Here is a 16,776-nt window from a genome sequence, read left to right as displayed (position 1 = left end):
AAACATGGAAAACGTTGTTTGAATCAATCCTCAAGGTGTTTTGTCATATATCTCTTCATTGAAATCCCTTCCCTGGAAGCGTGCATTCTTCTCTGATTCGGATGGAAAAATACTGGTACCTGACTTTTGCGCACCAATTTCCACGCAGACACCGTGCGGGACACTTGGTAATTGTAGGCTCTTATGGTCAATCTTCCAATGATATGCCTACAAATACGTCACAATGCTGCAGACACCTGGGGGAAACGATAGGAAGTGTCCGTTCATTCCTGTCGCATTCACAGCCATATAAGGAGATCATGGAAAACGTGCCTCCAGAAATCCTGTTGATTTCCTGGTCACTCAAACATCTTGGTTTTGCCTGTAGATTCTGTTCTATGGCACTCACAGTGAAAATCTTTACAGTTCTGGAAACGTCAGAGTGTCTTCTTTCCAAAACTATCAATTCCAAGCATAGTCGAGCATCTTTTCGTGACAAAATATTGCGCTTAAAACGGGCATGTCTTTTTATCCAAAAATGAAATACTGCCCCTAGAGTCTTAACAGGTTACAAGGTTTTACCAAGCTTAACATTCTTACATGGTTACAAGGTTTTACCAAGCTTAACATTCTTACAAGGTTTTACCAAGCTTAACATTCTTACATGGTTACAAGGTTTTACCAAGCTTAACATTCTTACAAGGTTTTACCAAGCTTAACATTCTTACAAGGTTTTACCAAGCTTAACATTCTTACATGGTTACAAGGTTTTACCAAGCTTAACATTCTTACATGGTTACAAGGTTTTACCAAGCTTAACATTCTTACATGGTTACAAGGTTTTACCAAGCTTAACATTCTTACATGGTTACAAGGTTTTACCAAGCTTAACATTCTTACAAGGTTTTACCAAGCTTAACATTCTTACAAGGTTTTACCAAGCTTAACATTCTTACATGGTTACAAGGTTTTACCAAGCTTAACATTCTTACAAGGTTTTACCAAGCTTAACATTCTTACAAGGTTTTACCAAGCTTAACATTCTTACAAGGTTTTACCAAGCTTAACATTCTTACAAGGTTTTACCAAGCTTAACATTCTTACAAGGTTTTACCAAGCTTAACATTCTTACAAGGTTTTACCAAGCTTAACATTCTTACAAGGTTTTACCAAGCTTAACATTCTTACAAGGTTTTACCAAGCTTAACATTCTTACAAGGTTTTACCAAGCTTAACATTCTTACAAGGTTTTACCAAGCTTAACATTCTTACAAGGTTTTACCAAGCTTAACATTCTTACATGGTTACAAGGTTTTACCAAGCTTAACATTCTTACAAGGTTTTACCAAGCTTAACATTCTTACAAGGTTTTACCAAGCTTAACATTCTTACATGGTTACAAGGTTTTACCAAGCTTAACATTCTTACATGGTTACAAGGTTTTACCAAGCTTAACATTCTTACAAGGTTTTACCAAGCTTAACATTCTTACATGGTTACAAGGTTTTACCAAGCTTAACATTCTTACAAGGTTTTACCAAGCTTAACATTCTTACATGGTTACAAGGTTTTACCAAGCTTAACATTCTTACAAGGTTTTACCAAGCTTAACATTCTTACAAGGTTTTACCAAGCTTAACATTCTTACAAGGTTTTACCAAGCTTAACATTCTTACATGGTTACAAGGTTTTACCAAGCTTAACATTCTTACATGGTTACAAGGTTTTACCAAGCTTAACATTCTTACAAGGTTTTACCAAGCTTAACATTCTTACAAGGTTTTACCAAGCTTAACATTCTTACATGGTTACAAGGTTTTACCAAGCGTAACATTCTTACATGGTTACAAGGTTTTACCAAGCTTACCATTCTTACAAGGTTTTACCAAGCTTAACATTCTTACATGGTTACAAGGTTTTACCAAGCTTAACATTCTTACATGGTTACAAGGTTTTACCAAGCTTAACATTCTTACAAGGTTTTACCAAGCTTAACATTCTTACATGGTTACAATGTTTTACCAAGCTTAACATTCTTACATGGTTACAATGTTTTACCAAGCTTAACATTCTTACATGGTTACAAGGTTTTACCAAGCTTAACATTCTTACAAGGTTTTACCAAGCTTAACATTCTTACATGGTTACAATGTTTTACCAAGCTTAACATTCTTACATGGTTACAATGTTTTACCAAGCTTAACATTCTTACATGGTTACAAGGTTTTACCAAGCTTAACATTCTTACAAGGTTTTACCAAGCTTAACATTCTTACATGGTTACAAGGTTTTACCAAGCTTAACATTCTTACAAGGTTACAAGGTTTTACCAAGCTTAACATTCTTACATGGTTACAAGGTTTTACCAAGCTTAACATTCTTACATGGTTACAAGGTTTTTTAGTCCGCCCCATCCCGGATCCGGAATCGTGACTACAACCTCAAGCTCATTACCATAACGCAAAATTAGCGATTTCTGAAAATTGCAAATTAAATGAAATAAATATGCCTATCCTCAAGCTTATCCTTTTCTTAACGATCCTGTCGTCTCAGATTTTCAAAATATGCTTTAGAACCAGAGAAAATCAATAATTTGTGTAAGAGTGGTGATAGCTAGCTTAGCATTTAGCGTTAACATTTAGCACGCAACATTCACAAAAACCAGCAAAGGGATCAAATAAAATAATTTACCTTTGAGGAACTTCAGATGTTTCAATGAGGAGACTCTCAGTTACATAGCAGATGTCCAGTTTTTCCTGAAAGATGCTTGTGTAGGACACAACGTTCCGTTTTGTTACTATGCATTTGGCTACCGAAACTAACCGAAAATTCAGTCACCTAAACGTCAAACTTTTTTCCGAATTAACTCCATAATATCGACTGAAACATGGAAAACGTTGTTTGAATCAATCCTCAAGGTGTTTTGTCATATATCTCTTCATTGAAATCCCTTCCCTGGAAGCGTGCATTCTTCTCTGATTCGGATGGAAAAATACTGGTACCTGACTTTTGCGCACCAATTTCCACGCAGACACCGTGCGGGACACTTGGTAATTGTAGGCTCTTATGGTCAATCTTCCAATGATATGCCTACAAATACGTCACAATGCTGCAGACACCTGGGGAAACGATAGGAAGTGTCCGTTCATTCCTGTCGCATTCACAGCCATATAAGGAGATCATGGAAAACGTGCCTCCAGAAATCCTGTTGATTTCCTGGTCACTCAAACATCTTGGTTTTGCCTGTAGATTCTGTTCTATGGCACTCACAGTGAAAATCTTTACAGTTCTGGAAACGTCAGAGTGTCTTCTTTCCAAAACTATCAATTCCAAGCATAGTCGAGCATCTTTTCGTGACAAAATATTGCGCTTAAAACGGGCATGTCTTTTTATCCAAAAATGAAATACTGCCCCTAGAGTCTTAACAGGTTACAAGGTTTTACCAAGCTTAACATTCTTACATGGTTACAAGGTTTTACCAAGCTTAACATTCTTACAAGGTTTTACCAAGCTTAACATTCTTACATGGTTACAAGGTTTTACCAAGCTTAACATTCTTACATGGTTACAAGGTTTTACCAAGCTTAACATTCTTACATGGTTACAAGGTTTTACCAAGCTTAACATTCTTACATGGTTACAAGGTTTTACCAAGCTTAGCATTCTTACAAGGTTTTACCAAGCTTAACATTCTTATTTTATTCCAAATGCAGTTTACATTCATAGTCAGTTAGGACGCGCCCCCGTCTCCCAGCAGCAGACAGAGAAATCTGCTTATTTCAGCGTCCATAGCCACACAGAGCAGAAGGACTGTTGACTCAGTTTAATTGACTGGTTGAACGCAACAGCTTAATGGGCGTGTCCTCTACAGAGAGGACACAGGCCCTGGAAGACAATATTGATCATCAAAAAAAAAAGAGCTTGACCCTTGACCTGATTTGTTTTACTCACCATTGTATGTCCATAGCATTAACACCTGGTTTATCTTCATGCATTGATAAAGCCATCCTTCAGACCACAAGCAACCATTATATCATAACTGGTTTAGCCAGCACACGATATTCAGCAGTAGGCTTACAAGACTGCACTAGTCCAATTAGCAATGCCATTTCAGCCAAGTCTCCAACAAGAGGTGTGTGTGTCAGTATAGCTAGCCGTGACAGGGTTGTATACTGTATGAGGTGAGTGCGGATATAATGTGCGATTGTGATATTAATGTGCCTGTTCTTACCAGCAACTGTAGTCTTTGATCTTCCGTGTGCTCCTTCTGGTGGGAGTGGCTCGGGGTGGGGGCGGGCCCCGGCGGAGTTGGGATCACTCGTGGCCCCTCCTCCTCTCTGGGAGTCTCCTCACACCTGGCTGGAGCCTCATTTAACGCCAAGAATTGGGTCTCTGCTGCAACCTGTCAGAGGCACAAACCATGGAGGTTCACAACCATGCCTTAATAACTAAAGCTGACCTGATAGGCCTATAGATTAAAGAAGCTAAAGAATGGGGTAAGGCATGGGCAGACCTTGACACCTGGAGGATTACATAAGGCAACGTAATGAAGCACAGCACTCAGGAGTAAGGCTCGGTAGTAGGGCTCGGTAAAGCAGCAACACTAGGCCGAATACAACCTAGACTGTCAGATAGAGGTGCGAAGCCCTTCATTCAAATCTAGGTTCCATGACTAAACTATTTTCCTTTACCTAATGGATAGATTGAAAAATAGATTCTGCTAATTGGATCTGAGCATCTTTCCCCACCTAACAGAGCTGCGTCAAACAAAGTGACTAAGAGAACATAGTGACCTGTAATATCAACCTGACTGATGTCTACTGTAATATCAACCTGACTGATGTCTACTGTAATATCAACCTGACTGATGTCTACTGTAATATCAACTTGTCTACTGCAATATCAACCTGACTGATGTCTACTGTAATATCAACCTGACTGATGTCTACTGTAATATCAACTTGTCTACTGTAATATCAACCTGACTGATGTCTACTGTAATATCAACCTGACTGATGTCTACTGTAATATCAACTTGTCTACTGTAATATCAACCTGACTGATGTCTACTGTAATATCAACTTGTCTACTGTAATATCAACTAGTCTACTGTAATATCAACCTGACTGATGTCTACTGTAATATCAACTTGTCTACTGTAATATCAACCTGACTGATGTCTACTGTAATATCAACCTGACTGATGTCTACTGTAATATCAACCTGACTGATGTCTACTGTAATATCAACTTGTCTACTGTAATATCAACTTGTCTACTGTAATATCAACCTGACTGATGTCTACTGTAATATCAACCTGACTGATGTCTACTGTAATATCAACTTGTCTACTGTAATATCAACTTGTCTACTGTAATATCAACCTGACTGATGTCTACTGTAATATCAACTTGTCTACTTTAATATCAACTAGTCTACTGTAATATCAACCTGACTGATGTCTACTGTAATATGAACCTGACTGATGTCTACTGTAATATCAACTTGTCTACTGTAATATCAATTAGTCTAATGTAATATCAACCTGACTGATGTCTACTGTAATATCAATTAGTCTACTGTAATATCAACCTGACTGATGTCTACTGTAATATCAACCTGACTGATGTCTACTGTAATATCAATTAGTCTACTGTAATATCAACCTGACTGATGTCTACTGTAACATCAACCTGACTGATGTCTACTGTAACATCAATTTGTCTACTGTAATATAAATTAGTCTACTGTAATATCAACTAGTCTACTGTAATATCAACTAGTCTACTGTAATAACAACTAGTCTACTGTAATATCAACTTGACTGATGTCTACTGTAATATCAACTTGTCTACTGTAATATCAACTTGTCTACTGTAATATCAACCTGACTGATGTCTACTGTAATATCTACCTGACTGACGTCTACTGTAACATCAACTTGTTTACTGTAATATCAACTTGTCTACTGTAATATCAACCTGACTGATGTCTACTGTAATATCAACTTGTCTACTGTAATATCAACCTGACTGATGTCTACTGTAATATCAACTTGTCTACTGCAATATCAACCTGACTGATGTCTACTGTAATATCAACCTGACTGATGTCTACTGTAATATCAACTTGTCTACTGTAATATCAACCTGACTGATGTCTACTGTAATATCAACCTGACTGATGTCTACTGTAATATCAACCTGACTGATGTCTACTGTAATATCAACCTGACTGATGTCTACTGTAATATCAACCTGACTGATGTCTACTGTAATATCAACTTGTCTACTGTAATAGCAACTAGTCTACTGTAATATCAACCTGACTGATATCTACTGTAATATCAACCTGACTGATGTCTACTGTAATATCAACTTGACTGATGTCTACTGTAATATCAACTTGTCTACTGTAATATCAATTAGTCTACTGTAATATCAACCTGACTGATGTCTACTGTAATATCAACTTTCTACTGTAATATCAACCTGACTGATGTCTACTGTAATATCAACCTGACTGATGTCTACTGTAATATCAACTTGTCTACTGTAATATCAACCTGACTGATGTCTACTGTAATATCAACCTGACTGATGTCTCCTGTAATATCAACCTGACTGATGTCTACTGTAATATCAACTTGTCTACTGTAATATCAACCTGACTGATGTCTACTGTAATATCAACCTGACTGATGTCTACTGTAATATCAACTTGTCTACTGTAATATCAACCTGACTGATGTCTACTGTAATATCAACCTGACTGATGTCTACTGTAATATCAACCTGACTGATGTCTACTGTAATATCAACCTGACTGATGTCTACTGTAATATCAACTTGTCTACTGTAATAGCAACTAGTCTACTGTAATAGCAACTAGTCTACTGTAATATCAACCTGACTGATGTCTACTGTAATATCAACCTGACTGATGTCTACTGTAATATCAACCTGACTGATGTCTACTGTAATATCAACTTGTCTACTGTAATAGCAACTAGTCTACTGTAATAGCAACTAGTCTACTGTAATATCAACTTGACTGATGTCTACTGTAATATCAACTTGTCTACTGTAATATCAATTAGTCTACTGTAATATCAACCTGACTGATGTCTACTGTAATATCAACTTGTCTACTGTAATATCAATTAGTCTAATGTAATATCAACCTGACTGATGTCTACTGTAATATCAACTAGTCTACTGTAATATCAATTAGTCTACTGTAATATCAACCTGACTGATGTCTACTGTAATATCAACCTGACTGATGTCTACTGTAATATCAATTAGTCTACTGTAATATCAATTAGTCTACTGTAATATCAACCTGACTGATGTCTACTGTAATATCAACTAGTCTACTGTAATATCAACTAGTCTACTGTAATATCAACTAGTCTACTGTAATATCAACCTGACTGATGTCTACTGTAATATCAACTTGACTGATGTCTACTGTAATATCAACTTGTCTACTGTAATATCAATTAGTCTACTGTAATATCAACCTGACTGATGTCTACTGTAATATCAACTTCTCTACTGTAATATCAACCTGACTGATGTCTACTGTAATATCAACCTGACTGATGTCTACTGTAATATCAACTTGTCTACTGTAATATCAACCTGACTGATGTCTACTGTAATATCAACCTGACTGATGTCTCCTGTAATATCAACCTGACTGATGTCTACTGTAATATCAACTTGTCTACTGTAATATCAACCTGACTGATGTCTACTGTAATATCAACCTGACTGATGTCTACTGTAATATCAACTTGTCTACTGTAATATCAACCTGACTGATGTCTACTGTAATATCAACCTGACTGATGTCTACTGTAATATCAACCTGACTGATGTCTACTGTAATATCAACTTGTCTACTGTAATAGCAACTAGTCTACTGTAATAGCAACTAGTCTACTGTAATATCAACCTGACTGATGTCTACTGTAATATCAACCTGACTGATGTCTACTGTAATATCAACCTGACTGATGTCTACTGTAATATCAACCTGACTGATGTCTACTGTAATATCAACTTGTCTACTGTAATAGCAACTAGTCTACTGTAATAGCAACTAGTCTACTGTAATATCAACTTGACTGATGTCTACTGTAATATCAACTTGTCTACTGTAATATCAATTAGTCTACTGTAATATCAACCTGACTGATGTCTACTGTAATATCAACTTGTCTACTGTAATATCAATTAGTCTAATGTAATATCAACCTGACTGATGTCTACTGTAATATCAACTAGTCTACTGTAATATCAATTAGTCTACTGTAATATCAACCTGACTGATGTCTACTGTAATATCAACCTGACTGATGTCTACTGTAATATCAATTAGTCTACTGTAATATCAATTAGTCTACTGTAATATCAACCTGACTGATGTCTACTGTAATATCAACTAGTCTACTGTAATATCAACTAGTCTACTGTAATATCAACTAGTCTACTGTAATATCAACCTGACTGATGTCTACTGTAATATCAACTTGTCTACTGTAACATCAACCTGACTGATGTCTACTGTAACATCAACCTGACTGATGTCTACTGTAATATCAACCTGACTGATGTCTCCTGTAATATCAACCTGACTGATGTCTACTGTAATATCAACTTGTCTACTGTAATATCAACCTGACTGATGTCTACTGTAATATCAACCTGACTGATGTCTACTGTAATATCAACTTGTCTACTGTAATATCAACCTGACTGATGTCTACTGTAATATCAACCTGACTGATGTCTACTGTAATATCAACCTGACTGATGTCTACTGTAATATCAACTTGTCTACTGTAATAGCAACTAGTCTACTGTAATAGCAACTAGTCTACTGTAATATCAACCTGACTGATGTCTACTGTAATATCAACCTGACTGATGTCTACTGTAATATCAACCTGACTGATGTCTACTGTAATATCAACCTTGATGTCTACTGTAATATCAACTTGTCTACTGTAATAGCAACTAGTCTACTGTAATAGCAACTAGTCTACTGTAATATCAACTTGACTGATGTCTACTGTAATATCAACTTGTCTACTGTAATATCAATTAGTCTACTGTAATATCAACCTGACTGATGTCTACTGTAATATCAACTTGTCTACTGTAATATAAATTAGTCTAATGTAATATCAACCTGACTGATGTCTACTGTAATATCAACTTGTCTACTGTAATATCAACCTGACTGATGTCTACTGTAATATCAACCTGACTGATGTCTACTGTAATATCAACCTGACTGATGTCTACTGTAATATCAACCTGACTGATGTCTACTGTAATATCAACCTGACTGATGTCTACTGTAATATCAACCTGACTGATGTCTACTGTAATATCAACTTGTCTACTGTAATAGCAACTAGTCTACTGTAATATCAACCTGACTGATATCTACTGTAATATCAACCTGACTGATGTCTACTGTAATATCAACTTGACTGATGTCTACTGTAATATCAACTTGTCTACTGTAATATCAATTAGTCTACTGTAATATCAACCTGACTGATGTCTACTGTAATATCAACTTCTCTACTGTAATATCAACCTGACTGATGTCTACTGTAATATCAACCTGACTGATGTCTACTGTAATATCAACTTGTCTACTGTAATATCAACCTGACTGATGTCTACTGTAATATCAACCTGACTGATGTCTCCTGTAATATCAACTGACTGATGTCTACTGTAATATCAACTTGTCTACTGTAATATCAACCTGACTGATGTCTACTGTAATATCAACCTGACTGATGTCTACTGTAATATCAACTTGTCTACTGTAATATCAACCTGACTGATGTCTACTGTAATATCAACCTGACTGATGTCTACTGTAATATCAACCTGACTGATGTCTACTGTAATATCAACCTGACTGATGTCTACTGTAATATCAACTTGTCTACTGTAATAGCAACTAGTCTACTGTAATAGCAACTAGTCTACTGTAATATCAACCTGACTGATGTCTACTGTAATATCAACCTGACTGATGTCTACTGTAATATCAACCTGACTGATGTCTACTGTAATATCAACCTGACTGATGTCTACTGTAATATCAACTTGTCTACTGTAATAGCAACTAGTCTACTGTAATAGCAACTAGTCTACTGTAATATCAACTTGACTGATGTCTACTGTAATATCAACTTGTCTACTGTAATATCAATTAGTCTACTGTAATATCAACCTGACTGATGTCTACTGTAATATCAACTTGTCTACTGTAATATCAATTAGTCTAATGTAATATCAACCTGACTGATGTCTACTGTAATATCAACTAGTCTACTGTAATATCAATTAGTCTACTGTAATATCAACCTGACTGATGTCTACTGTAATATCAACCTGACTGATGTCTACTGTAATATCAATTAGTCTACTGTAATATCAATTAGTCTACTGTAATATCAACCTGACTGATGTCTACTGTAATATCAACTAGTCTACTGTAATATCAACTAGTCTACTGTAATATCAACTAGTCTACTGTAATATCAACCTGACTGATGTCTACTGTAATATCAACTTGACTGATGTCTACTGTAATATCAACTTGTCTACTGTAATATCAATTAGTCTACTGTAATATCAACCTGACTGATGTCTACTGTAATATCAACTTCTCTACTGTAATATCAACCTGACTGATGTCTACTGTAATATCAACCTGACTGATGTCTACTGTAATATCAACTTGTCTACTGTAATATCAACCTGACTGATGTCTACTGTAATATCAACCTGACTGATGTCTCCTGTAATATCAACCTGACTGATGTCTACTGTAATATCAACCTGACTGATGTCTACTGTAATATCAACTTGTCTACTGTAATAGCAACTAGTCTACTGTAATATCAACTAGTCTACTGTAATATCAACCTGACTGATGTCTACTGTAATATCAACCTGACTGATGTCTACTGTAATATCAACCTGACTGATGTCTACTGTAATATCAACCTGACTGATGTCTACTGTAATATCAACTTGTCTACTGTAATAGCAACTAGTCTACTGTAATAGCAACTAGTCTACTGTAATATCAACTTGACTGATGTCTACTGTAATATCAACTTGTCTACTGTAATATCAATTAGTCTACTGTAATATCAACCTGACTGATGTCTACTGTAATATCAACTTGTCTACTGTAATATCAATTAGTCTAATGTAATATCAACCTGACTGATGTCTACTGTAATATCAACTAGTCTACTGTAATATCAATTAGTCTACTGTAATATCAACCTGACTGATGTCTACTGTAATATCAACCTGACTGATGTCTACTGTAATATCAATTAGTCTACTGTAATATCAATTAGTCTACTGTAATATCAACCTGACTGATGTCTACTGTAATATCAACTAGTCTACTGTAATATCAACTAGTCTACTGTAATATCAACTAGTCTACTGTAATATCAACCTGACTGATGTCTACTGTAATATCAACTTGACTGATGTCTACTGTAATATCAACTTGTCTACTGTAATATCAATTAGTCTACTGTAATATCAACCTGACTGATGTCTACTGTAATATCAACTTCTCTACTGTAATATCAACCTGACTGATGTCTACTGTAATATCAACCTGACTGATGTCTACTGTAATATCAACCTGACTGATGTCTACTGTAATATCAACTTGTCTACTGTAATATCAATTAGTCTAATGTAATATCAACCTGACTGATGTCTACTGTAATATCAACTAGTCTACTGTAATATCAATTAGTCTACTGTAATATCAACCTGACTGATGTCTACTGTAATATCAACCTGACTGATGTCTACTGTAATATCAATTAGTCTACTGTAATATCAATTAGTCTACTGTAATATCAACCTGACTGATGTCTACTGTAATATCAACTAGTCTACTGTAATATCAACTGACTGAATATCAACTAGTCTACTGTAATATCAACCTGACTGATGTCTACTGTAATATCAACTTGACTGATGTCTACTGTAATATCAACTTGTCTACTGTAATATCAATTAGTCTACTGTAATATCAACCTGACTGATGTCTACTGTAATATCAACTTCTCTACTGTAATATCAACCTGACTGATGTCTACTGTAATATCAACCTGACTGATGTCTACTGTAATATCAACTTGTCTACTGTAATATCAACCTGACTGATGTCTACTGTAATATCAACCTGACTGATGTCTCCTGTAATATCAACCTGACTGATGTCTACTGTAATATCAACTTGTCTACTGTAATATCAACCTGACTGATGTCTACTGTAATATCAACCTGACTGATGTCTACTGTAATATCAACTTGTCTACTGTAATATCAACCTGACTGATGTCTACTGTAATATCAACCTGACTGATGTCTACTGTAATATCAACCTGACTGATGTCTACTGTAATATCAACTTGTCTACTGTAATAGCAACTAGTCTACTGTAATAGCAACTAGTCTACTGTAATATCAACCTGACTGATGTCTACTGTAATATCAACCTGACTGATGTCTACTGTAATATCAACCTGACTGATGTCTACTGTAATATCAACCTGACTGATGTCTACTGTAATATCAACTTGTCTACTGTAATAGCAACTAGTCTACTGTAATAGCAACTAGTCTACTGTAATATCAACTTGACTGATGTCTACTGTAATATCAACTTGTCTACTGTAATATCAATTAGTCTACTGTAATATCAACCTGACTGATGTCTACTGTAATATCAACTTGTCTACTGTAATATCAATTAGTCTAATGTAATATCAACCTGACTGATGTCTACTGTAATATCAACTAGTCTACTGTAATATCAATTAGTCTACTGTAATATCAACCTGACTGATGTCTACTGTAATATCAACCTGACTGATGTCTACTGTAATATCAATTAGTCTACTGTAATATCAATTAGTCTACTGTAATATCAACCTGACTGATGTCTACTGTAATATCAACTAGTCTACTGTAATATCAACTAGTCTACTGTAATATCAACTAGTCTACTGTAATATCAACCTGACTGATGTCTACTGTAATATCAACTTGTCTACTGTAACATCAACCTGACTGATGTCTACTGTAATATCAATTTGTCTACTGTAATATCAACTAGTCTACTGTAATATCAACTAGTCTACTGTAATATCAACCTGATTGATGTCTACTGTAATATCAACTTGTCTACTGTAATATCAACCTGACTGATGTCTACTGTAATATCAACCTGACTGATGTCTACTGTAATATCAACCTGACTGATGTCTACTGTAATATCAACTTGACTGATGTCTACTGTAATATCAACTTGACTGATGTCTACTGTAATATCAACTTGTCTACTGTAATATCAACCTGACTGACGTCTACTGTAATATCTACCTGACTGACGTCTACTGTAACATCAACTTGTCTACTGTAACATCAACTTTTCTACTGTAACATCAACTTGTCTACTGTAACATCAACCTGACTGATGTCTACTGTAATATCAACTGTAATATCAACCTGACTGATGTCTACTGTAATATCATCTTGTCTACTGTAATATCAACCTGACTGATGTCTACTGTAATATCAACCTGTCTACTGTAATATCAACCTGACTGACGTCTACTGTAATATCAACCTGACTGACGTCTACTGTAATATCAACCTGACTGACGTCTACTGTAATATCAACCTGACTGATGTCTACTGTAATATAAACCTTACTCCCAGCCCCAACCAATTGACAGATAGAACGACTGGGATTATAATCCAGCTCTCCTCTAGCCTTCCTTCCTTGTGGCCTGACTTCTGTACACAGTCATCTAATCCACAGAGAATCCCTCCAGCCAGAAACGTGACTCACATACAGCAGAGGGAGAGAGAGAGAGAGGAGAGATACCTACCCCCTCAAACTGGATGTAAATCTTAATGATTATTTGGAAAGGAGAGTCCCTCCTCGCTTTGAATGAATATTCCTTTAAGATTATAATCCACTGCTCAAGAACATTCTTAGAGTTAGGTTTGAGAGAGTCCTTGTGAACCCGTATTTACTAAACATCTCAGAGTGCTGATCTAGTATCAGGTATCCCCTCTTTCATTATGACAAGGCAGTTTCATACAGGAAATGCCCCAGATTCTGAAGGCGCTGTGTTCCAATGTCTCCTTATATGGCTGTGAATGCGCCAGGAATGAGCCTGCCCTTTGTGTCATTTCTCCAAGGTGTCTGCAGCATTGTGACGTATTTGTAGGCATATCATTGGAAGATTGACCATAAGAGACTACATTTACCAGGTGTCCGCCCGGTGTCCTGTGTCGAAATTATTGCGTAATCTTTAGGTCCATGCGCATTCCATTTCTTCAGAAGAGAAAGTCAACTGCCACGATGGATTTATCGTCGATAGATATGTGAAAAACACCTTGAGGATTGATTCTAAACATCGGTTTGCCATGTTTCTGTCAATATTATGGAGTTAATTTGGAAAAAAGTTAGCGTTTTAATGACTTAATTTTCGTTTTCTTTCTTACCCAAACGTGATGAAGAAAACGGAGCGATTTGTCAACATAAATAATATTTTTGTAAAAACTGAACATTTGCTATCTAACTGAGAGTCTCCTCATTGAAAAAATCTGAAGTTCTTCAAAGGTAAATGATTTTATTTGAATGCTTTTCTGGTTTTTGTGAAAATGTTGCCTGCTGAATGCTAACGCTAAATGCTATGCTAAATGCTACGCTAGCTATCAATACTGTTACACAAATGCTTGTTTTGCTATGGTTGAGAAGCATATTTTGAAAATCTGAGATGACAGTGTTGTTAACAAAAATCTAAGCTTGAGAGCTAGCATATTGACTTCATTTCATTTGCGATTTTCATTAATAGTTAACGTGTTATGGTAATGAGCTTGAGGCTGTATTCACGATCCCGGATCCGGGATGGCTCGTCGCAACAGGTTAATAACTTCAATCAGACCACCTCTCACCCTAAAGGTGGAATGAAAGAACTAGTGGGGGTTAACAACTCACATCCTGTTGTAAATCAAAGGAGAAGATTCAGCCCTACGCTCTCAAGATTCACCAAAGAAATGTGCTTTGTTTCAACAGACTTTATCCCACTGAAGCTCTAACACATTCAAAAACAAATACTGGAACAATATTTATAACACAGAACATGGGGAATGGTCAATCTACAGAATACTAATGTAATTTTGTTCGTTATTTTGTGATGTCATTAAAAACATTATAAAGGAAATACTGTAACTTGGAAAGTAAACCCACTCCATATATGAAGTTTCCAGAATCTGCGTTGTGCATGTAATATTAAAAATTAGGAAAGTGTTTTTGTTAAGAGAGGGAGGTGACTTGAGAAGCTATAAGAGGATTTATAGTGGTTGTTGCCCGGAGGAGGTTAGGGAGCGTACCAGCATGCCGGAATTGCCCATTTCGAGCAAACTGTATAATGATGTGTAAAGAAAAAAACACATTAGAAAAACATGCAGCTGAACTTTGAATCTCAACTCGAGGTGGAGACGATAAACTCACCTCCCGGACAATGACTTGTACGGCTGATTAGCTTTTCTAAGTAAAGTGTCTTCGAAAGTGAATTTAAGTAGGACCATCCTGTTACTCTGCTCAAACCATCGTATTACGCTACTCTCATCACCCCCTCTGGGGAACCACCGATATGGCTGGCTAGATGACCAAGTGCACCGACAGAGATGGCCGCCTCGCTTCGCGTTCCTAGGAAACTATGCAGTATTTGTTTTTTTCCCGTGTTATCTCTTACATTGGTACCCCAGGTAATCTAAGGTTTCATTACATACAGTCGGGAGGAACTACTGAATATAAGAGCAACGTCAACTCACCATCAGTACGACCAGGAATATGACTTTCGCAAAGCGGATCCTGTGTTCTGCCTTCCACCCAGGACAACAGAATGGATCCCAGCTGGCGACCCAAAACAACGCCGTCATAAAAGAGGCAAACAAAGCGCTCTTCTGGTCAGGCTCCGGAGACGGGCACATCACGCACCACTCCCTAGCATACTACTCGCCAATGTCCAGTCTCTTGACAACAAGGTTGATGAAATCAGAAGAGGGTAGCATTCCAGAGAGACATCAGAGACTGTTCTTTGCACGGAAACATGGCTCACTCGAGAGACGCTAACGGAATCAGTGCAGCCAGCTGGTTTCTTCACGCATCGCGCCGACAGAAACAAACATCTTTCTGGTAAGAAGAGGGGCGGGGGGGTATGCCTTACGATTAACGAGACGTGGTGTGATGACAACAATATACAGGAACTCAAGTTTTTCTGTTCACCTGATTTAGAATTCCTCACAATCAAATGTCGAACGCATTATCTACCAAGGGAATTCTCTTCGATTATAATCACAGCCGTATATATTCCCCCCCAAGCAGACACATCGATGGCCCTGAACAAACTTTGTCTCTTTGCAAACTGGAAACTACATATTCATAACCACATTCATTGTAGCTGGGGATTTTAACAAGGCAAATCTGAAAACAAGACTCCCTAAATTGTATCAGCATATCGAATAAGCAACCAGGGTTGGTAAAACCTTGGATCATTGCTATTCTATCTTCCGTGATGCATACAAGGGCACTCCCCCGCTTTCCTTTCGGAAAAGCTGATCGCGACTCCATTTGGTTGCTCCCTGCCTACAGACAGAAACTAAAACAAGAAGCTCCCGCTCTCAGGTCTGTTCA

General features: G+C 36.7%; 1 protein-coding gene across 7 annotated transcripts in view; it reads right to left on the bottom strand.

Annotated features, from left to right (window-relative positions):
- LOC124014772 (peripheral-type benzodiazepine receptor-associated protein 1-like) overlaps nucleotides 1-16,776 on the bottom strand; it is a 241,513-nt gene that overhangs the window by 99,416 nt on the left and 125,321 nt on the right. For all 7 annotated transcript variants that reach the window (XM_046329861.1, XM_046329863.1, XM_046329864.1 and 4 more), the window contains exon 7: nucleotides 4,211-4,381. In XM_046329861.1, coding sequence (XP_046185817.1) covers nucleotides 4,211-4,381 — 171 coding nt within the window. The remainder of the gene's footprint in view (nucleotides 1-4,210; nucleotides 4,382-16,776) is intronic.

Source organism: Oncorhynchus gorbuscha, linkage group LG02 (genome assembly GCF_021184085.1).
Source record: "Oncorhynchus gorbuscha isolate QuinsamMale2020 ecotype Even-year linkage group LG02, OgorEven_v1.0, whole genome shotgun sequence".
NCBI classification, from domain to species: domain Eukaryota; kingdom Metazoa; phylum Chordata; class Actinopteri; order Salmoniformes; family Salmonidae; genus Oncorhynchus; species Oncorhynchus gorbuscha.
Note: the sequence above shows the minus strand (reverse complement) of the source record. Positions and strands in the feature narration are given on the sequence as shown.